General features: G+C 30.5%; 1 protein-coding gene across 1 annotated transcript; it reads left to right on the forward strand.

Annotated features, from left to right (window-relative positions):
- The first annotated feature begins 282 nt into the window (after positions 1 to 282).
- Positions 283 to 23101, forward strand: LOC111903068 (probable indole-3-pyruvate monooxygenase YUCCA11). Its single transcript, XM_023898863.2, has 7 exons — positions 283 to 900; positions 1052 to 1285; positions 1376 to 1498; positions 1579 to 1748; positions 21022 to 21597; positions 21700 to 21934; positions 22841 to 23101. The coding sequence occupies exons 1-7, from the start codon at positions 283 to 285 to the stop codon at positions 23099 to 23101; spliced, it is 2217 nt and encodes a 738-aa protein (XP_023754631.2).
- The last annotated feature ends 1201 nt before the right edge of the window (positions 23102 to 24302 follow it).

Genomic DNA, 24302 nt, shown 5'->3' on the forward strand with positions numbered 1-24302 from the left:
TCTGTTGAATGAAGTTTTTAACGTTAAATAATCTTCTCAAAGCTTGTTTTCAATAAAGCGGGGACAAATTCGATGAGTGATGCAATTTCATTCACGTATTTAAGAACAATATGAACAAAATAATTTCAAAGTAACGGTTCCTTGGATCAAGGAAAATTAGTCTGGTTTGTCTGTTCATCGTATTCCTATATAAAGAGTTATAATTGCATGGTCTACTTCATCATCCATTCATCCGTACAATCATCAGAACAAAATTAACCACACTTAAGAGCTTGAATAAAGATGATGAAGCATGAAACCGTTGTTCTGATAGTAGGAGCAGGACCTGCGGGACTTGCAACATCTGCATGTCTCAATCTTCTCTCTATTCCAAATGTCATTTTGGAAAGGGATGATTGTTATGCATCTTTATGGCAAAAGAAGGCTTACGATTGTTTGAAGCTTCACTTAGCTAAAAACTTTTGTGAACTCCCTCACATGCCATTTCCAGTTTCAGCACCCACATTTGTACCCAAATATACGTTTGTTCAATACTTACATAAGTATGTTACTGAATTCAATGTGGATCCATTGTACAATCGTAATGTCGAGAGTGCATGGTATGACAGGGTTACAAAGAGATGGGTTGTTAAAGCCAAAAATGGGGTTTCAGGTCTTGTGGAAGAGTATGTCGGAGAGTTTCTTGTGGTGGCAACAGGTGAAAACAGTGAAGGATATATCCCTAGTGTTAATGGTTTAGATAGCTTCACAGGGTCAATCATACACTCTAGTGAATATGAAAATGGAAAGAAATTTGGATACAAAAATGTGCTTGTTGTTGGTGCTGGAAATTCTGGCATGGAAATCGCTTATGATTTGTTCAACTGGGGTGCCCAAACGTCGATTGTTGTTCGTAGCCCTGTAAGTACTTTCTCTTTTTTCCATGTTATCTTACGTTCATTCATCTAAAGGTTCTCCCACTCGGTGTTTGAATATGCACTTGTGATATACTATAATTGGATTTTAAAATGCATTAATTTCATGTATTTTTAATGGTTTATTGTTGTGACAGGTACATGTCCTTACAAAGGAGCTAGTGCAACTCGGGATGTATTTACTGAAATATCTTTCGTGTAGTTTTGTGGATAAAATTGTTTTAATGTTTAGTAAGTTGTTGTATGGAGATCTTTGTAAACATGGAATACATAGGCCAACAAAAGGGCCATTTTATCTTAAACGTGAAACTGGAAGATCACCCGTTATTGATGTTGGAACAGTTGCAAGGATCAAAACGAGAGACATTGAGGTAAACCTTGTTATATATCTTCTTTTAATATCAAATTCATAACAGTTTAAACAATGACTAACTTTTATGATATGTTCTTTGTGTCATAAGGTGATGAAGTCAATTGAAGAGATAAAAGGTGATCAAATCAAGTTTTCAAATGGTCAAGAGAAACGATTTGATGCCATAGTCTTTGCTACTGGTTTTACAAGCAATGTGAGGAAATGGCTTAAGGTATATATCTAATGTGATTAGATTTATATTTACTTACGATTTTGTTTATGGTTAATCCAAATTTTTTTGGTTTGATTTAGCATGATGGAGGGTTGTTTAATGAAAAAGGAATGCCACATCTTAAGAGCCCGAATCGTTGGAAAGGGGAACATGGTCTTTACTGTGTAGGATTTGCAAGTGCTGGATTGTTCGGTATTTCAAATGATGCAAAGAATATTGCTAATGATATCTCCCAAATTGCTAAAAAGAAGTAAGCATTTATCAGGAGAACGAAGCTTTAAATGTATATTTGTATTGGACAATGTACTAATTTAATGATTTAGTACTGAACCAAATGTTTACTTTCTTTTACGACGTATTAATATTATAGGGTAATTTTGTTGATTATGTCTTTATGGAAAGTTACGTAATTTATTTCTATATTTTTATGAAATTTATAAAAAAGAAATGCAAATATCCTTTAATGCAAAATTTGAATTTGAATTTTTTTTGGAAACAAAGAAATATATTAAAGCAAAAAGCAACCCGGGGAGCTGGAAACTACAACCGGGTTGAAAAACAAACAAAATACAAAGAACAAAATTAAATATGGTTTAGGCCAAGCAACACCATTCAGCCCACTCACAATTAGGGGCGTTCAAAAATATCCTTATTCGAAATACGATTAGAAAAATCCGGAATCCGAAACAAAATTATCCGAAAATTCGGATATCCGATTTTTCGGATTCGGATACGGATAATAGCTTTAAGAATTTTCGGATATATCCGAAATCCAATATATATATATATATATATATATATATATATATATATATATATATATATATATATATATATATATATATATATATATATGATTTTTTTTGTTTTTGATTTCTATATTTTTGCAATTATTTAAATGTAATAGGTTGCTACTTATATTTTAGTTTTCAAGCGTCCATATGCCTTTCATAATTGTATAATTTGTCATACAACAAAAACCAAGCATTCTTATCTATAATTCGAGTTTGAAGTTGGTGGTTTTGTGTTTAGCGTATATAACTCGTATCAGTTGTGCTGGAGCTAGGGCTTCATTTACATCGTCATCGGCTTGCAGGTGAAGACGATACACGTGTTCTCCTCTCCTTTGCATGACCGTTATTTGGCTCCAATCTAAGCGTCACCGCCTCTTTCAACCTAGAACACAGACTTCCCCTTTTTCTTCCGTTACCATCTGTTTCTCCACCGATTCTTCATTTTTGCTATTCTAATCCTCGAATTTCCGTTGGATTCTATTGATCCTCAAATTTGCGTCTTCTCTGCTTTTTTGTTCATTGTATCTTTATCTCCTCTTGAATCCATGAAATGAACAGTTCACGTCTCCGATGAACTCCACAAATCAATTCTTCCTAAACATTTAGGTTAGTGAAAGCAGCGGTATGAATACAAGGTTTTAGCCGATTTCCTCATTTGATTCAGCGACACCACAATCTCCAATTAACATGCTTCACGATGACGAAGACGAAGAACAACGACTACTCCAGATATATATGAAACACTTTCCCTTCAGAAGAAGCTTTCGTTTTTCTATAAACGAAATACACTTCGCTTTCCATGTTGTCTCCTACTAAAATCTCGATGTTCTTCGACATATCACTATCGATTTAGGGTTCGGCCTCTATACCATTGCCAATGTTCACTTGCAGTTTGCACAGCGGATCAGAATTAGAGCGTTCTCACAATTTCCTAATTCATGGCTTAAGTGATTGATTCCACCATAGAAACTCGCCGCCTTTCAACTCAATGAACTTTCCACATCTTCATCTCCTAATCTCCAAAAAAACATTCTCGATTCTATCTCTCGAACAGTTATGTGTATGTGGATGTGTGTGTCGGTTATGAAATGAAGTCACACAGGATTGATTTTACTTTTTTGGGGTATGTACATATAAAGCTCCTAAGAGCATCTCCACTCACTCCCATTTTTCATTATTTCCTCCATTTCTTCCCCCATTCTTCTCCAACCCTATCCCATTTATTCCCCCGGAGAAATGAATAGTATAACACAATATTTGGTGTTATACTATTCATTTCCCCCAAAATGGGGATGAACTTTGAATTGTCGATTTTAGTCCCTATTTTTTTATATTTATACATTTCTGGTTTTTTATCTACTAATTATAATTTAAATGTAATATTTAATACTTATAATATTGTGTTATATATTAATTAATTATATATTTGTTTATCAAATTCATATTAAATTTTAAATACATATTGAAATTTTAAAACACGATAACATATTTTACAAAAGCTTATAATTAAGTATTATAAAAATATTATTATTTATTTAATATTATTGTAATGAAAAAAATATAGATTATATATTTGTTAAAACCAAATTAATAGAATGGGTGTTTGACAATTTATATAAGTTTGAATAATGGAATATACTTTTTAGGGGTAAAATTGGGTAAAAAATAGAGTAGATGGTGGTGACGTAACTTAACATTAGAGCGAGAAGCCGATGAACAGTAACCTGCTCTGTCGGTTACTGTTCATAAGCACACCCCCTTTAATATATATATATATATATATATATATATATATATATATATATATATATATATATACTAGTAGTATACCCGCGCAATGTAGCGAGCGTCCTATAGGGACTATGAATAGTTTTTTTTTGGTAACTAATTTGGTTTTAGCCAATAGTTTTTGTTACGGTTATTAAGATTTAGGATTTATAGTTTATACCAATTTCTATTTGTGTTCTAATGGCCTGATTGTCATTAAACCTAATCGTGGAGTGAGTTCTCGTAATTAAACCTAATCGTTAGTTTAAGGTGAGCAACTATTTGTCTATTTATATTTGTTTAACAACTCAATGGTTAAGTTTAATGGTCGAGGGTTGAAAGTATGAAAAAAGATTTTAGGGTATCAAACAAAACACTGTAACGAAAATTGTATTAAGTACTTATTTTTAGGGTAAGTTAATATATTGAATGATTAACCATTATTATAAATGGTTTACTCTTGACGAGAACTTTTCTTAAAATGTATATTTTGCTTCCAAAAAATAAGCTTACATGAGCAACACATTATATTATAATATTTTTATAATATTAAGATTAATTATTATTCTTTGTATTGGATATTATCTTTTTATTATATCCTTTAAAAACTATAAATAAAAAATAAATATTAATTACTTTTATATATATGTATATATATATTAATTATTATTAACAAAATAAAGTGTAAAAAAAAGACATTGACATGAAATATTTTGGGTTTCATGAGTTTATTTCTATATATTATTGAATGAGTATAATATTATGTTTTTAAATGGCAAGTTTTATGATATTTTATTATCAAAAATAAACTACAAAGAGAATTTGAAAATTCAAAAGAAAATAATAATTAATAAGCATCGTGTAAATGAAAGGACCAATTTCCTATTAGTCTTTATTATTTTATTGTATTTTTTCGAGATCTTATATATCAAAACTTATTATGAACTCACATTAATAAGTTTAAGTGTAAAGTATGAAAAAGTTTTTCCCTATACATTTCATCCTCATCTTCATTATTTTAAATAACTATTGTTCCATCATGAACACCTTTAAATTTTCTATTTTTATGTATAATATACATTTCTTTTTTAAAAAAAAAAATTAGATTTAATCCCTACTCTTTCACATTACTTAGTGGTTTGTTATAAATTTATTGTTTTTGTCTTGTTAAGATGTAAGTTACACATATTTTTTATTTTCAAATAAATAAATCACTTGAGACATTTATATAAAAATAAGAAATTTAACTTATAAGAAATGGAAACAATATAATCTTCACTAGGTGTAAGACCCATGTATTACATGGGTTTAATTAAAAAAAAATATAAAATTTTAATAATTTGAAAAGTTTGAATTTATAAAAAAAATGAGAAAAATTTGAATTATTAAAATTAGTGAGACTTTAATGTATTGAATACATTACATATATAAACTTTTTCTAATAAATATTTTACATATATATTACCTTAGACATTAAATGTGGAATTTTAATTTAATAAAATAAAAAATACAATAAAATGACAAGTGGAAAATAAAAATTTTAAAAATTCTAGAAAATGCCATGTGTCCAAATGAATGAGAAGAGGACATGTGGCAAAAAACCTTCATTTATTATAGTAGATTTGTTACGCTTAAAATTATAAAAAGATTCAAAAACTAAGATTGCCAAAAACATATGGTGTATGTCGACGATTAATTAACATTGTATATTATTGAAACCAATAATTTAATTACAAAAATAAATGATAAACTAAGAGGTACAAATTAGATATCTAAAAATACACAAATTATTCATTAAAACATAAAACTCTTTTTTATATCTTCTATATAATTTAAACATTCATAAACATCACAAAATACATCAAAATTCAAGGTGTGCAAAATATAATTACGTCCAATATTGGAGTTTTCCACCCAATGATGGTATTTTGAAAAAATATTTACATAAGTCTTGCTGTTTCAAAACTATTTAAAAAAGTATGGCAAATTGTGTTTTTATATGGGTCCAACTTATTTTAAAAGAAAATAAAAACTAAACAAAACCATGTTTTTTCGAAAAGATTAACTTTCATGCAGGAGAGAAGGATTTCGTCGGCGGCACTACATATGATGATGTCAGGGGTCATCACCGTGGGAGGTTATCCAAAAAAAATACAGAGGAAAAGAGCATGTGTATGATCTTCTGTGGTTCTTATTCTCTCTTACAGGCTCCTTATCGTGAGCAATGGCAGCTCCTAATAGTATGGGTTAATTTTAGTTCCTATGATCGGAATAACAATTGTTTCTTGCCATGCTAATTACAGTTTTGGTGCGTGAATTGACGGTTTCCAGCCATCAACATTTTTCCGACAGCAAAACTCTGATAAAGAAATTACAATTGCAGAATACTCATAACCAAAAAATGTTAAACAAAAACACTACGGGTTGCATCAATGGAAGGTCTAGGACTACTATAGGATTAGCACTACCAGAAGAAACATCTATCTCTTAATTTGCATTTCTATAATTCTCATACAAGTAGCATTAGGAGGTCTACAAAGAACATTCCTTCAATAAACATCACAAAACTGTCATGATTAAATGATTAATAGACGTCATATCCCAATTAAAAAAAAAGAACAAATTTCATTATGTATTAAAAAAAAAAGAACAAATTTCATTATGTATTGTACTTATTAGATACAAGCGATGATGGCATCTCTAGAGAGTGTCTTCTTGTTTTTTATGCACTGATCAGTAGTAATCAAGGAAGAGGGAGATGGAGGGATTTGTGGTCTGGTTTAACAATAAAAATGATGAATACTCTAACGATAGAGAAAACATAAGAAGGCCATGGAATAAGAGGAAGATGAAGGGACCGGCGGTCCAGTTTCTTTACTTATTTTTGTGATATAAAAATTAAAAAATATTGGTAAACATATTGGAAACTAACATATATTGGTAATTTTCATACAAGTAGCATTAGTAGTTCTACAAAGAACATTCCTTCAATAAACATCACAAAACTGGCATGATTAAATGATTAATAGACGTTATATTTCAATTAAAAAAATAAAAAGAACAAATTTCATTATGTATTGTAACCCATTAGATGTAGGAGATGATGGCTTCTTCGGATCCCCAATGTCTTCTTGTTTTTTATGCACCGATCAGTAGTAATTAAGGAAGAGGGAGATACAGGGATTGGTGGTCCAGTTTAACAACAAAAATGATGAATACTCTGATGATGGAGAAAACATAAAACGGCGATGGAATAGGAGGAGGATAAAGGGACCACCGGTCGAGTTTCTTTACCTATTTTTGTAATATAAAACTTAAAAGATATTGGTTCAAAACTATTTCACTGTTTTTTGGTAAATATATTGGAAAATACCATATATTGGTAAATAATTTTTATGTTTACTATGATTTGGTAAAAAGAACTCGACGGAATCATGTATTTGAAACTACTAAAAAAAACTCGACGAAATCATCTTGTATAATGGTGGAGGTGGTGGCCGACAATGGTGGTGGTTGTGGAGGTTATCGGTTGAAATATATTAGGGATTCAAGAGCGTGGAAAGAGTTTGTAAAGAGATATTAGGGTTAGAAGGTTTGAGAGTATGGATGAATGAGGTTTAGGGTTAATAAAATACTTTCATGGATTATATAGTGTGTTGTATAAGTTTTTGATTGGCCAAATGTCTTTCATATAGATCAACATTATCTTTTAACCATAACCATTTTTAATCATAACCATCAAATATAATCTAATGGTTAAAAATCTACCTGCTTGTTTTAAGACTTTAGTCTTATAATTTAAAGGACCCCACAATATATATATATATATATATATATATATATATATATATATATATATATATATATAGAGAGAGAGAGAGAGAGAGAGAGAGAGATTATAAAGTAGTATATATTAATGAAAACACTTTACCGAAAATTGTATTAAATACTTATTTTTAGGGTAACTTAATATAGTGAATGATTAACGATCATTATAAATGGTTTACTCTTGACGAGAACTTTCCTTTAAAGGTATAATTTGCTTTCAAAAAATAAGCTTACATGAGCAACACATTATATTATAATATTTTTATAGTAATAAGATTTATTATTATTCTTTGTATTGGATACTATTATTTTTTATATCCTTTAAAAGCTATAAATAAAAAAGAAATATTAATTACTTTTATATATATTATAATTATTATCAACAAAAAAATTGTAAAAAGACATTAACATGAAAATATTTTAGGTTTCATGAGTTTGTTTCTATTATACCCCCAAACCGAAACAGTAAAAATGTTCGGGGGCGAAGGATGTCATGTGCAGTATCACAACAAATGTATAATAGTAATCAAAGTAAACAACAACCAATACATTGATAAAACAATATTTACATTGTGTTCAAACATTGTTTGTATGACACCAAAAGTGTATAGCAAAAGTATAAAAGATGCGACTCTATAAAGCTCCGTCTTCTCGAAAACCTGTGGGTGTACCTGTCTACTGGTTCCCTGAGAATACAAGTGATTTTGAAAGTGTATCAACAATTAAGTTGGTGAGTTCATAAGTATTTTGTTTTATAAGTCTTTCTTGAAATCATGTAAATGATAGGGAGTTCTCCCAGAAAATCCTATATTTTTCTGTAGTGAATGTAATGTAGTCTTAGGCCTTAAGACCAAAAAGTATGTATATTAGTGTACGCTGTAATAGTGTACTGGCAGTTTTATTAGTGAATGAAACCATATGAGTAATTATTTTCTCAAAAATGTACTGAAACTAGAAAAGCGGTATATCCTAGTCATGTTTGTATGAAACACCTTTTGTATATGTGCCTGGAATTCACCAGTTGTAGTGTGAAATAGTGTAATGCAGTCTTATTATTAAAATAAAACCCTTGAAGTAGTGTTAGCCCCTTAAACAATGGTTTAGTTGATACTATTGTGGTTTTCTTATAACCATGCTAAAATGACTAGTGGCCTCCACGACATTCTTCAGGTGTCGGAATGTTATGACATTTGTCACCCCAGGCCTACCGGCCTAACTGTAGCTAACAGTTAAGGTGCGGGATTGTCAGTCCCGTATAGATCTATACACAAATTCACGCTCTCCCTCAAGAAGACTCTAGTTATAATTTATAGGACTTTAACATGTACTCTAGTGGGTACAATGAAGTAGTGCTTCACAATCCTGTATTAGCTAGTTTACGTATAGTGTTATAGTGTTCTCTTGTACTTTAAAATGTATGTATTACCATGTAGTAGTGTAATTATAATGTAAAATAATTATACTTAAATAATTATTATAGTAGTGTATCCATGAAATAGTGAAATAGCGTGTATGTTCTATAAACCATACCTGCTATAGTTTATATAGTTATTTCTTGTATAGTGTTTTGAACTTAGTAGAATAGCGTAGTGCTTCCCAAACTATACCTATTATAGTTTGTATGTATGTTCTTGTAACAATTCTTAAATTTAGAAAGTAGTGTAGTGTTCTCCAAACTATACCTATTATAGTTTATATGTATGTTATGTTTGTAATGAAAATATTTCTGAAAAATTCTCCTTTGCTCAGCATGTTACAAAGGTTTAAAGTTTTATAGTCATATATATAGGGCATATATAATTGAAATTAAAAATACAGTCGGACAAGTGAATTTTCCATAAGCCCAAAACCAAACAAGGAACATGAGTTAAGGCGAAAACACCAATCATAAGCCTGTTGAATCTCATATATATATATATATATATATATATATATATATATATATATATATATATATATATATATATATATATATAGAAAGAGAGAGAGCTAGGTTCCAATGTGGATTGATATCTATTGTATGAACGTGTGGACAATGCTATTATATGAGAATGACAAAGAAAATATATTGTTTGATAATATGAATACGTTTAATCTTACATAACTACTGTTATTATCATACATTCTCACTAATTAAATCATATATAATGTTATTATAGACTTATTATTATTATTCTCATTCTGTCATAATATTTATTGTGTCGTATTCTGTAAGACTGAAAATGAGTGAAAAACAATGTGTGAGAACAAAAATGAATAAGAATTAGTGAGAATGCAAGAAAATGACGATAGTTGTGTGAGGTTGAACGTATTCACATTACTAAACAACTTATTCTCTTAGTAATTCTCATAGAATAGCACTATCCACACATCCGCACAATAGTTGTCCATCCACATTATAACCTAGCCATATATATATATATATATATATATATATATATATATATATATATATATATATATATATATATATATATATATATATATATATATATATGATGTTTTGGTAAAAACAATAGTTGAAAACAGTTGAAATAATTTGAAACGTCTGAAATAGTTAGAAAGTCTTTGGATGTTAACACAAATTTTAATTGTATTATACTTGTATTCCCCCCCCCCCCTCCCCCGCCCCCCTAAAAACTTGGAAAAATAGTGAAAACGTAGAGGTATGAACTCACCTCGAATGTAAGTTCGTGTTTGGATGCGAAGTGGTAGCGATGATCCACGGGTTAGAACCCGCGTACATTGTCGTGTCCTAATAATAATTATACATGATATCGTATTTAAATTAATAAGATATTAATTTAAATAAACTAAATAATAAATTAAGTGTTAGAAAACACTTAATTATGTAAGAAATACTTACAAAAAGTGTTAGGAATTAATTGAGGAGGTTTCTTGGCGTTTTCGGTGTTTTTGGGGGTTTTCGGAGTGATATGAATGTTTGGTAGTGTTCTTGGTGTTCTTGAGGAAAACTTGAAGATTTGAATATTGTTCTTGGTGTTCTTGGTGGAATTATGAAGATCTAGGCAATATTCTATGAAGATATGAAGGTTTGCGGCCTAAAAGTTGATAAATGAATTGTGTTTACGGTTGAAACTATATATATATATATATATATATATATATATATATATATATATATATATATATATATATAGAAGGGGTTTACGGTCCTTAATGGGCCTTAAGAAGGTGTTTTCGGTCCTATATTATGGGCCTTAAGGTGTTTTCGGCCTTATAGTCAACAAAGGAGTGTTTTCGATTTTTGGTCAAAAAGGTAAGGGTTTTCGGTTTTGCTTTATTCTAAGGGGGTTTTCAGTTTTGGCTTTAGGGTTTGATTCCCAAAACTGAAATCTACATATATATACATGATATACTATGATTTTAAGTTAGGTATTAAGCTTGTACTAGCTTACTTAACATGGTTTTCCATACATATACTTACATGTAAGTTAAATAAGCATGCATTCTAGGCTTTCACAGTTGTATGGTCTCAATTTATGTTGTGAATTCATTTATACTTGGTTAATATTTAGGCTTTTATTTGAACAAGTTTTGCCTTACATTGAGTCGAAACAACGGGTTGTTACAGTTTCTATATATTATTGAATGAGTATAATATTAAGTTTTTAAATGATAAGTTTTATGACATTTTATTATAAAAAATAAACTATAAAGAGAATTAGAAAATTTAAAAAAAATAATAATAATAACCAACATGTAAATGAAGTGACCAATTTCCTATGATTCTTTATTATTTTATTGTCTTTTTTTCGAGATCTTATATATCAAAACTTATAATGAACTCACATTAATAATTTTGAAGTGTAACTTTTGGAAAACCGTTTCCCTATACATTTCATCCTCAACTTCACTATTTTAAATAACTATTTTTCCATCATGAACACATTTACATTTTCTATTATCTATGTATAATAGCCATTTATTTTAATATTTTTCAGATTTAATCACTACTCTCTATCTAAACACATTACGTAGTGGTTTGTTATAAATTTATTATTTTTGTCTTGTTAAGATGTATGTTACTCATATATTTTTTATTTAAAAATAAATAACATCACTTGAAACATTTAAATAAAAATAAGATATTTAACTAATAAGAAGTGGAAACAATATAATCTTCATTTGTTACGCTTAAAAATATAAAAAAGTTCAAAAACTAAGATTGCCAAAAACACATGGTGTTTGTCCACGGTTAATTAACATGGTGTATCATTGAAACATATAATTTAATGACAACATAAATGATAAACTAAGAGTTAAAAATTAGATATCTTAAAATACACAAACTACTCATTAAAACATAAAACTCTTTTTATATCTTTTATATAATTTAAACATTCATAAATATCACACAATACATCAAAATTTCTGATGTGCAAAAAATCATTATGTCCACTGTTGGAGTTTTCTACCTAAGGATGGTATTTTCAAAAAAATATTTACATAAGTATCATTATTTCATAACTATTTAGAAATGTATTGCAATGAGTGTTTTTATGTGGGTCCAACTTATTTTATAAGAAAATAAAAACTAAACAAAATCACGTCTTTTCGAAAAGAATAACTTTGACGCAGGAGAGAAGCGTTTCATCGGCGACCCTACATATGATGATCATGATGATCAAAGGGGTCATCATTGTGGGAGGTTATCCAGAAAAAACATAGAGGAAAAGAACATGCATATGATCATCTGTGGTTCCTGTTCTCTCTTACAGGTTCCTTATCGTAAGCAATGACAGCTCCAAATAGTATGGGTTTATTTTAGTTCCTATGATCGGAATAGCAATTGTTCTTGTCACTAATTACAGTTTTGGTGCGTGAATTAATAGTTTCCGGCCATCAACACTTTTCCGACAGCAAAACTCTGATAAAAAAAATTAAAATTGAAAAATACTCATAACCAAGAAACGCTAAACAAAAACACTACCGGTTGCATTGATGGATGGCCTAGGAAGACATCAAGATTAGCATTACGAGAAGAAACATCCATCTCTTAATTTGCAATTCTATAATTCTCATACAAGTAGCATTAGGAGTTCTACAAAAAACATTCCTTCAATAAACATCACAAAAGTGGCATGATTAAATGATTAATAGACGTCATATTCCAATTAAAAAAATAAAAAGAACAAATTTCTTTAAGTATTGTAACCCATTAGATGCAGGCGATGATGGCTTCTCTGGTGTCTTCTTGTTTTTTATGCACCGATCAATAGTAATCAAGGAAGAGGGAGATGCAGGGACTGGTGGTCAAGTTTAACAACAAAAATGATGAATACTCTGATGATAGAGAAAACATAAAACGGCGATGGAATAGGAGGAAGATAAAGGGACCAGCGGTCCAGTTTTTTTACCTATTTTTGTAATATAAAAATTAAAAAATATTGGTTCAAAACTATTTCACTGTTTTTTGGTAAATATATTGGAAACTACCATATATTGGTAAATAATTTTTATGTTTACTGTGATTTGGTAAAAAGAACTCGACAGAATCATGTATTTGAAATTACTACAAATAAAAAAAAATCAACACATAATCTTTATACTTTAACCACAATCATATACTTTAAACTGAGAATGAAAACATTACAAAAACAACACTTTTAAAAACTAATACTAAATCTACTAACAATCCTTGAACCTGAAATTGAAAGTTCCATAAACCTTTATTATATGGAACATATCTGCAACAAAACCAAAAAATAAGATTCGTGTGAGATATAAATTAGTGTTTAGTTGTATCCCATTGATTTTTCAACTACAAAAAACAGATCTAGTAAATCAGTATATGAATGTAACAAATCATTGTATTTTCTAATATATATTTTTACTTTCGTGTTTCTTATAGATCTAGACAGAAAAAGGAAATTAAGAGAGCAACCATGGATATATCAGGTTGTGGCAGTAGTGGTGGCTGCTGTAGACGATGCGAAGGTGATGGTGGTGGCGGAGATTAGGTGACTGTGGTGGTGGCTCTTGGTGGTTGAAGGTAGTTTCATGAGGGTGAGGCTCTTCGTAGTTTTGGATCGTCTTGTATAGTGGTGGAGGTGGTGGCCGACAATGGTGGTGGCTGTGGAGGTTGTCTGTTGAAAGATATTAGGGTTTAGAAGGTTTGAGAGTATGGTTGAATGAGGACTATGGTTAGTAAAATAATTTCATGAATTATATAGTGTGTTGTATATGTTCTTGATTGGCTAAATGTCTTTTCACATGGATCACCATTATCTTATGAACATAACCATTTTTAATCATAACCATCAAATATAATCTAATGGTCAAAAATCTACCTCCTTGTTTTAAGACTTTAGTCTTAAATTTGATGGACCCCACAATATACATATATATATATATATATATATATATATATATATATATATATATATATATATATATATAAAGAGAGAGAGAGAGAGAGAGAGCGCTAGGTTCAAATGTTTTCTAGTAACTATTGTGCTCCTAAATGCACCAATCACAGATTAGCAAATAATTAAATAATTAATTAAATCAAAAAGGGTATTTTTGGTTTTTTACATTTGCAATTAAGGAAACAAAATAAATATATGTTGACCTAATATACATTCTTTATAACCATCAACATTCCTTTGTATCCCTCATCTTGCCACAGTCGTATCTTCTTCTTCCTCCCTCTCCTTCGTCGACTTCGTATTCCATCACCGAAATCGGTCTATAGCTGTCGCCGTACACCAACATCATAGCCTTGGTATGTTCTCGAACTGAATTACTAATTTTAAACCTAATTTCTGATTTTACAATCAAATTTCTTTTGAGAATGGTTAAAAATGAGTGATGAACAATTTGATCTTCGTCCATTTTTTCTTTATCACCGATCCTAAACCACATATCTTACAACATCAAGATAGATTCTTTAGTTACAACTAAATGAATATATATATATATATATATATATATATATATATATATATATATATATATATATATATATATATATATAATTGATGTTGCACTCGTCCACATACGGTAAGATGGAAAAGGTTAAGGCTTTTGCACGTGATATCGTCGATGCACAATACAATGTTTGTATTTATGCCGATTTCAGTACCTTCAGTTAGGGGTGGCAAATTGTGCTATCGTTTCGTGTTTCTGACACGACATGACACGACAAAGTTTTTGGTAACACGAACACGACACGACACGATGTTGTGTTTTTCTTAACTAACACGACAAACACGACACGACAGATATAACATATACTAAAAACTAGTTTATTTAATGAATAATATATCAAATATAACACGATAAACACGACAAACACGATAAAGAACTGCTAAATCGTGTCAATTTCGTGTCGAATTTCGAACACGAACACGGCACGACACGACATCGTGTTTTTTATAGCTAACACGAACACGAATTCAAATTTTAGTTTCGTCCCAATTTTGTTTCGTGTCGTGTATTTTTGTCGTGTCGTGTCATAAATTGTCACCCCTACCTTCAGTTCCTGATGCCTGATGTGGCCGATAGCATTGAGATAGATTCTTTATTTTTATTTGGTATTGAAAAACTTAAACTTTGATGTTCTCGAAGAATTTATGTTTTTTTTTTATTTTGCTTCTGATCACACTAAGCCTTTCATAGGATTTTGGCTTGTTTGATGATAATGCCTAATAAGTGTTTGTTGAAATACCTGAAAGAGAATCTAAAGAATTTAACCTTGTGATATGCATTCTGTCAGAATTACTAGCTACACATGTTTTATGTAATTGTTTAAAAAGGTAATTAATTTGTCTGTGTATTATTTTGGTCCAATTTGTGATTTTGAATTCCAATTTCTACTGTCCCTCATTATTGTATATTTGGAATCTAAAATTAGTAGTAAATACAATACTTTTTGAATGTATTCTATGTATTCTGCCATAATAAAATCTATGTATTCTGCCAGAATGTATTTTATGTATTCTGTCATATTCTATGTATTTTACTAGAATATATAAAGTGATAGTTAATTGCAAGTAACATGTTTTTAACCAATATTAGTTTATGTTGTATTTGTGATAGGAATGGCTGGAAGAATGCGTTGAAGAACTAATAGGGATAACTTGAAGAATGAATAAAGTTTAATCATACTCACAATTTAAGAATGTTGTTATTTTTTAAGAATTTTATTCATTTTTGTTGATATTCTTTTAGAAGATGTATAATTATATTAAAATGTATAAGACTTTTAGTTTGTAAGAATATTTATGAATTTGTATATAAGCTTAGATGTAAAAGAATATGTTAGAATGTTGTTATTTTACAACCTCGGATTCAAGAATTTTGTTGTTCTTCAATAATATTCTAATAGAATAAAATTCTGAAAAAACATTATTCTAGCAAAAAAATATTCTGATAGAATAAAATCGGTTATGTTAAAAAATTAAATTAGAATTAAAATTGAATTAATTAAAAAAATTACATTTTTAAAATTAGGGGAATTAATTATCCCTAAAAATCCGAAAATTTCCTTTTATAAACGTAGTTAATTGTCCAAAATACTCTTTTGGTAAAATTTGTGTGATTATATGGTACATGTTATCTCATTGTAATATCATACACTCTCAAATTATGTCCATTTATTAATTTCATCCGTTGGTCCAATCTGTGCATTCTGGCACACATAGCTAGTAAAAACAAAATAACCTAAGCATATATATATATATATATATATATATATATATATATATATATATATATACATATATATATATATATATATATATATATCATACATCATACATACTTATAAAGCTAGCATTTTTTCTTGAATCTCATGCATTTGAAACCCCCCTTTTTAACTTCCTCAAACCACATTCATTTGAAACCCCCTTTTTTAACTAATGCAACTCAAAAGTTTACTTAATTATGATTTAACACTCAAAAGTTTTATAACTGATATTATGTTTAATTAGCATTTAGTGAAAAGTTTACTATAAAAAGGTCAATCTTTTGGGAAGACATGCATACAAATAATATACAAATTTTAGAAAGAAAACAAACATGAAGGTTTTTGTGTTGGGTTGAGGTCTTATGACCACTTTTGGAGATATGCTATTATATTAGAGTTTTTAATTTGTAAGTTTGTTATATTAATTCGTTTTTATATTTTCTTCGTTTTTAGATTATTATAATACAGTCGTTGTATATTGTGGTTTAATCGTTAATATATTGATCATATGTTATATATGGTAATGTCGATAATATTTAATTAAATATTTTAAATATGTTTTTTTGTTTTGTAATTGTACCGTTTCAAAAAGACAATTAATTAAAACTCATACAAATGTTATATTTTCCATCTCTCTCTTTGTATCTCTCTCTCTCTCTCTCTCTATATATATATATATATATATATATATATATATATATATATATATATATATATATATATATATATATATATATATATATATATATATATTATACTAGATGTCAAAACACTTCAACCAAAATTCATTTAAAATCTAATATTTCAAATGCTTTTTAATAATGATTATAAAAATTTCAACATGTATTACTTAATTGATTGATTAATAAAAATACTAATGTTTTGAAACTCCTAACTCTTAAACTTATATTATTTAATTTTTTAGTCAACTAAAATATTTATTTTATGTTTGGTTACTCATATTTCTTTATGTAATTAGAAAACAAGGTGTACATAGAATGACTACTTCAATTTCACATAGGAATCGATACCACTAGAGATGTATGTTGTCTTTAACCGGTAATAGGAGATCCGCATACCCTTTTTAATTATTTATATTTACGCTTTGTAATATATATTTTATATTCCTATTCACCTTAATTTTTTAGGTACAAATTAAGGAAGAGGATTCTCGGCGCACCAACATAAAGTCAAACGTACGCCTTGCAAAATATGTAATTAAAATTAAATATCATATTTACTAATCGACTTATTTTAAAACTCTTGATGACATTTATGTATAATGATATATTTTGTATGAATTCATTCTTAATTTCAATGTTTAATATTTGAAAGTTCATATATGAAACTTTGGATGTTTTGGTGTAATATAAATAGTGTAATACAAAGTTTATTAGTTCAATATTGTTTATTTATAGCTCATTCAAAACAACGTATTTCTTATTTTATCCAAAAAATATTATCGGATATAAGTAAAGTAGATTATATTAATGTTATACAAAAACTTATAATATATATTGGATATTATAAAAGTAAAAGTAAAGTTTATGAGGTATGGAGTATATTAGATAGTATCAAATATAAGTTGATGGATTTTTATGTTATTTGATAATTCAGTTAATGCCCAAAACATGACTAAAAATGTAAATTTCAACATATTTCTATTTTTTCCCATAATTATTTTAACCAGTTAAATGCATTTTTAAGCAACGCGCGAGGTTACGCCTAGTGTGTGTGTGTGTGTGTATATATATATATATATATATATATATATATATATATATATATATATATATATATATATATATATATTCAGGATCCTTTGTGAACCCATATTTTCCGACGAACCACTCTTAAAATGCAAACTTTTTTGTGTGATACTTTTTGTTTCAAAAAAGGTAACATAAAGCACAAAACCGGTCCTATAGAAGCATATTCGCAAAAAAATAATAATAATAAAATCTCAAAAAAAATATGCATATACGACAGGTGCATATGTGCATTTTTTACGAAGATGTGAATTTTTCGACTTTTTTGCACATATGCACATTTTTTTCAATATTTTTTTCGTGAATATGCTTGTATATGACTGATTTGGTGTGTTATGTCACTTTGTTTGGAAAAAAATATGACACAAAAAAGTTTGCATTTTAAGAATTGTTGGTAAGAAAATATGGGTTAGCAAAAATTCCTAACACTAAAAATATATACATTAACTTACTTATTGGGATGAAATTATACAAGAATTAGAAAAATGAAAAGTATAATTTAAAATTCCATGATGCATGTTGCAATTAGACTTTAAACTAGGTAATACGTTTGTATTATATATAAGGGTATTGTCATTGTAGCCCAACCAATTTATCATTTTTGTTTTAAAAGGTCCTTCATCTTTATTTTTTTACATCTAAGGGGCGTCAACTTGTGTTTTACCGGTTAATTTGGGTAATGAATCTATTATAACCGGTTAAGTATGCTAAATAGGATAGAAACTCGTAAGCCTCGTCACTTCTACAAAACATACATCAAAATCAAAATGGGTCTTTGAAAATTCCACTTTACACACTTTCTTCTCCGTCGTCTTGTTTTTTTAATTATAGAAAATAATGTCCCTTCGCAGATGAATCCTAATTTCCAACATCAAGTTAGCATATAACATGTTCTGGCGACCAGACGACACCTTCAATTGTGAGTTAAAGGAGTTTCTTGACCGAAAAGTGGCGCTCAACACCATTCAGATGGATGGTGTTTACTCTTTTGATGTAGTTGACAGCGCCACCAGTCTCCTCAACCGGATTTATTGATGCTCCCCCGCCAGAAAACGAATTTTAACATCAACCCGAAGCTGGAGTCTTGGAACTCAAAAAAACACTAAGCAATACCAATATCGTCTTGGTATTAATCTTCTTCCACTAATCACTCATTTCTTTGCTAAAAGCGCCATCTATGACATGTTCTGTTGTCGTCTCACTGGATTAATCAAAGGCATGGTGGTTTAAGTAAACTACATGCGGTCACCAGAATACCTATATCCTTGTGCTTACGAAGATGGATGGGAAGCTATGAAATGAGTGTTTGCTTAATTCAAGATATGGTGCAGGGGGTATTTTTGGAACCTTACCTTTTATTAAGTTTATTTCCCAGTTTTAGAGTAAGACCAGTATACTATTTTATTTAGTATATATAGATGCAATCGTTGTTTTTTATTTATTATATATTAGGTGTGAAACCCATGTATTAAATGAGTTTATTTAAAGAAAAACTAAATACAAAATTCTAAACATTTGAGAAATTTGAATTTATAAGAAAAGTGAGAAAATATTAAATTATAAAAATTAAAGTGTTTTGTTTTATCTTTTATATTTAAACAAATAATTTAGATAAATAAATAAAGAAAATTAATAAATCTTTAATTTAGTAATTTTAAAATTAGAAGGAAATTTTATTAATGAAATTTATATGCATTTATTATTGCATTTAAATACTATCTACAATTTAATAAAATAAAAAACCATAAAATGGCATGTGAAATAAAAATTAATTTAAAATAACCATAAAATTACATGTGACAAAATAAATGAGAATATAACATATGTCAAAAAGATTTTATTTATTAGGAAAGGTAGATAGATAGATAGATAGATATAATCATTACTTTGTAAAATTATTCAGAATCAGTTTTTAATAAGAAGTCTTACTTTTGGCAGCAAGTAATTATATTTCCTCTGTTTTATGTTATTCCTAAGTTCTTATTCCCCCTATGTTCGTCCCCTTCTTCTACACTTCCTATTTATATGTTTCTTTTACCTTGGTCAACAAGGTGTAGATTACAGTGGGGTACATTCAAGATCATGGCATTTAAGTACTTCGACGGTGATAATATCCTCACGAAATTATCTCATAAATATTGGAAATTGGGTGGGCATTCATCAACCTGTAATCTTTGCTAATATATATGGTCCACAAGCAGTAAAGGATAAATCCAGAATTTGGAATGAGTTAAAAGAAATCATAGAAGCTAACGAAGGAGTCTGGGTGCTCATGGGGGATTTTAATGATGTCCGAAGACCAGAAGAACAATTTAACTCCAACTTCTGTCACCGTACAACTCGCGACTTTAATGATTCCATCAAGGAAGTCGGACTAATCGATCCTAAAATGGGTGGATTCCACTTCACGTGCTACCGTGATGAAGATTTGAAGCTTAGTAAGTTGGGTCGATTTCTTCTTTGCCCCAAGTTTCTTGACTTCTCCCCCACAGCTACTGTCACTGCTCTCCCTCGGGAATTATCTGATCATTGTCCGATCCTATTATCCAGTTCCACACCTGACTTTGGTCCACCCCCATTCTGACTTTTCAATTCATGGCTGTTACGAGATGGATTTGAGAAGGCTTTTATCTCTTACTGGAACAACTTCAGGGGAGACGGAACACCTGACCAATACCTACTAGCCAAATTGAAACATGTGAAGAAAGGATTAAAGAAATGGAGAGTTGTTGATCATCCCAAAGAGGAACTGGAACTACGTAAACACAAGGAGGTGATGGACAAATTAGACCTTGTGACTGAGATACGATCACTAACTACTGCAGAAAGAGAAAAAAGGCGAGATAGTTTCAAGAGGGTATCCGAGCTGGAGAAATACAAGGTACTGGATATTAAACAAAAATCCAGGATCAAGTGGGCGGTGGATGGTGATGAAAACATGCGGTTCTTCCATGGATATGTTAATAATAATAATCGAAAAAATCGGATTGAGGGACTTATGATCAATGGTAGCTGGTGCACTGATCCGGGGGTGATAAAAGCAGAATCATTCAGTTTTTTTGCTGAGAAATTTAAGGAGAAATGGCCTTCTAGACCCAAGCTGGTGAGCCGTCACTTTAAAAGCATTCTACCGACAGAAAACATAATGCTCGAAACCCCTTTTACCCTGGAGGAAATCAAAGAAGCAGTATGGGCGTGCCGAAATGAGAAGGCCCCGAGACCCGATGGGTTCTCGTTTAAATTTTTTTAAAAATATTGGGATGTGTTACTTGGGGACATTGCTGCAGTGGTGAAACATTTTGAAAAATATGGGATAATTGACAATGCCAGCAACTCATCATTTATCTCCCTAATTCCTAAAGTTAAAGACCCCATTGTGCTAAGTGACTTTCGCCCCATCAGCCTAATTGGCTCGATATACAAGATCATTGCGAAAATTCTTGCACATCGAATCAAGAAGGTGTTGGGGTCCTGCATTGACGAGGTACAATCTGCATATGTGTCGGGAAGGAATATACTAGATGGTCCTCTAGTGGTTAATGAAATTTGTTCGTGGGCAAAAACTGTAAAAAAAGAAGATACTATTATTCAAAGTCGACTTTAACAAAGCATTTGACTTTATAAACTGGGAATTTTTAGACTCAAACATGTAATCAATGGGGTTTGGAGTCAAGCGGAGGAAGTGGATTCTCGGTTGTTTGACATCAGCAAAATCTTCGCTTCTTATCAATTGATGTCCGACTGAGGAATTCTGCATCTCCAAGGGAGTAAGACAAGGAGATCCATTATCCCCATTCCTCTTTATAATAGCCATGGAGGGGTTGAGTGTGGCGATGAGAGCGGCCTGCGAAAGAGGGGTCTTCCAAGGACTGCAAATCCCTAATGGAGGACCGGTAATCTCGCATTTACTATATGCAGATGATGCACTATTCCTTGGTGAGTGGTCCGAACACAACATCAAAAATCTCGCCAGGATTCTCCACTGCTTTCATGTCTCCGCAGGTCTTAGAGTCAACTTTAACAAGTCTAGGGTATTTGGAGTGGGGGTAAGCATGCAAGAAGTTACAAGATATGCCAGACCTTTAGGATGCGAACCGTACAAACTACCATTCAATTATTTAAGGGTCCCAGTTGGGGCAAACATGAAGCATATCAAAAACTGGAAACCGGTAATTGAAAGATTTCAAAATGGAATTCTAAAACACTCTCATTTGGAGGCCGTTTAACTTTGGTACAATCGGTTCTTGGGAACATGCCGAGCTACTTCATGTCATTATTTGTGGCGCCTCAAGGGGTGATCGACAAACTAGAAGGTATCCGAAAGAAGTTTTTATGGGGGAGTTCGGAGGGTATCATAAAAATCCACTGGGCCTCTTGGGACATGGTTACTGCACCCAAAGAAGCTGGCGGGGTTGGAATAGGAACCATTAAATCCTTAAATGTGTCTCTTATAGTGAAATGGTGGTGAAAGCTAAAGGTGAGTCCATCAACCACTTGGGCAGCTGCAATCACAGGTCTGCATGCTCTTAATTCGAATCTGGAGGGTTACTATGCTAATAATAAACTACCTGGAGTTTGGAAGAATATAGCAGGGGTAAGAAAGGAATTGATGAAAAAAGAAATTGCAATTGAACGGATATTGAAGAAACAACCATACGGACATGAAAACTTTTGGACCTACAGTCTCACTTCTGATGGGAGTTTTACTATCAAAGCTCTTCGGAAAGTCTAGGAATCCTACCCTACTATCCCTATCGGGCGCTTCGAATGGACGACTGATATCCCCATCAAGGTGGTGTGTTTTGTATGGAGGGCACACATGGGTAAGATTCCTACAGCACTGGCTCTATCCAAGAGAGGGGTAAATCTGGAAAATATTTTTTGCAGTCTCTGTGGCGACATACAAGAATGCGCAGATCATGCTCTGGTTCGCTGTCAGTATGCTAGAACAGTGTGGGAACTGATTTTCAAATGGTGTGGGATTCCAACATTCAATCTCCTATCGGTGTGTGACGTAATAGACTATGCAACCAAATGCTTCGATTGCCCGCTATGGAGGAAACTACTACTCGGGATTTGCTATGGATCCCTCTGGAATATTTGGAAAGCACAGAATGTCAGAGTTTTTAAAAGGCAGTGGTTGCCTTCCGTCAAATGTGCAGATATCATACAGTCCACTACATTTCTTTGGATAAAAAAAATAGGGGGAAAAACTCTAGCTTGGATTGGAAAGATTGGTGCAGTAGTCCATTCCGTTGATTATAGTTCTTGTTACATGGTCACTTGTTATTCATTTTTGTTCTGTCTTGGTTTTTCCTTTGTAAACTCTTTATGCGACCTCTAGTCTCTTGCTAGAGGCTTGCCTTTTTATATATCTATTTGCCGGTTCCAAAAAAAATTAGCAAATTAAAAAATAAGGATATTTTAAAACATAAAAATCAAGTTTACATCTTTAGGATATTTTAAAAAAAGATCAAGGAACCTTTAAAAGAATGTGATAGTTTGTTGGGTCAAAGTGATATTTTCCTGGTATATAATCACTAGTTTTGAGTTCCCTACTTTCTTTATCTATATATAGTTTGGACAAATTTTCTAGAGTTATTTTTTATAACCCGAATGAGAAGAACATTTATGTCTTTTTACATACTTAGCCTAACAGGTGAACAATTTTTTGTAGTGGGCAACATTTTCGGATGCTGAATGCCGAGTTATGTCTTCAAATGATTTAAAGAAGAGAATTTTCTATGGAGGAGTGGATCACAGTTTGTGTAAAAATGTTTTTATTTATTTATTTATTTTATTTTTTGTCAAGTTGAGCGTAAACTATAATTTTAATCTCATGTGATTTCGAATTTGGAAATTCTTATCGAAATATCATGCATATGATTCTACATATACACAAATGCATTATCTTTCCACTATTAAGAAATTAG

This window comes from Lactuca sativa, chromosome 9 (assembly GCF_002870075.4).
Source record: "Lactuca sativa cultivar Salinas chromosome 9, Lsat_Salinas_v11, whole genome shotgun sequence".
In the NCBI taxonomy this organism is placed as follows: domain Eukaryota; kingdom Viridiplantae; phylum Streptophyta; class Magnoliopsida; order Asterales; family Asteraceae; genus Lactuca; species Lactuca sativa.

What these genes read in the sequence shown, in the direction of transcription:
- LOC111903068 (XM_023898863.2), top strand. Translation starts at nt 283, where the DNA reads ATGATGAAGCATGAAACCGTTGTTCTGATAGTAGGAGCAGGACCTGCG. An exon ending in TCAAAACGAGAGACATTGAG is followed by an intron (nt 1,286 to 1,375) that starts GTAAACCTTGTT and finishes TTGTGTCATAAG; the next exon opens with GTGATGAAGTCAATTGAAGA. An exon ending in AAGGCCCCGAGACCCGATGG is followed by an intron (nt 21,598 to 21,699) that starts GTTCTCGTTTAA and finishes TGACAATGCCAG; the next exon opens with CAACTCATCATTTATCTCCC.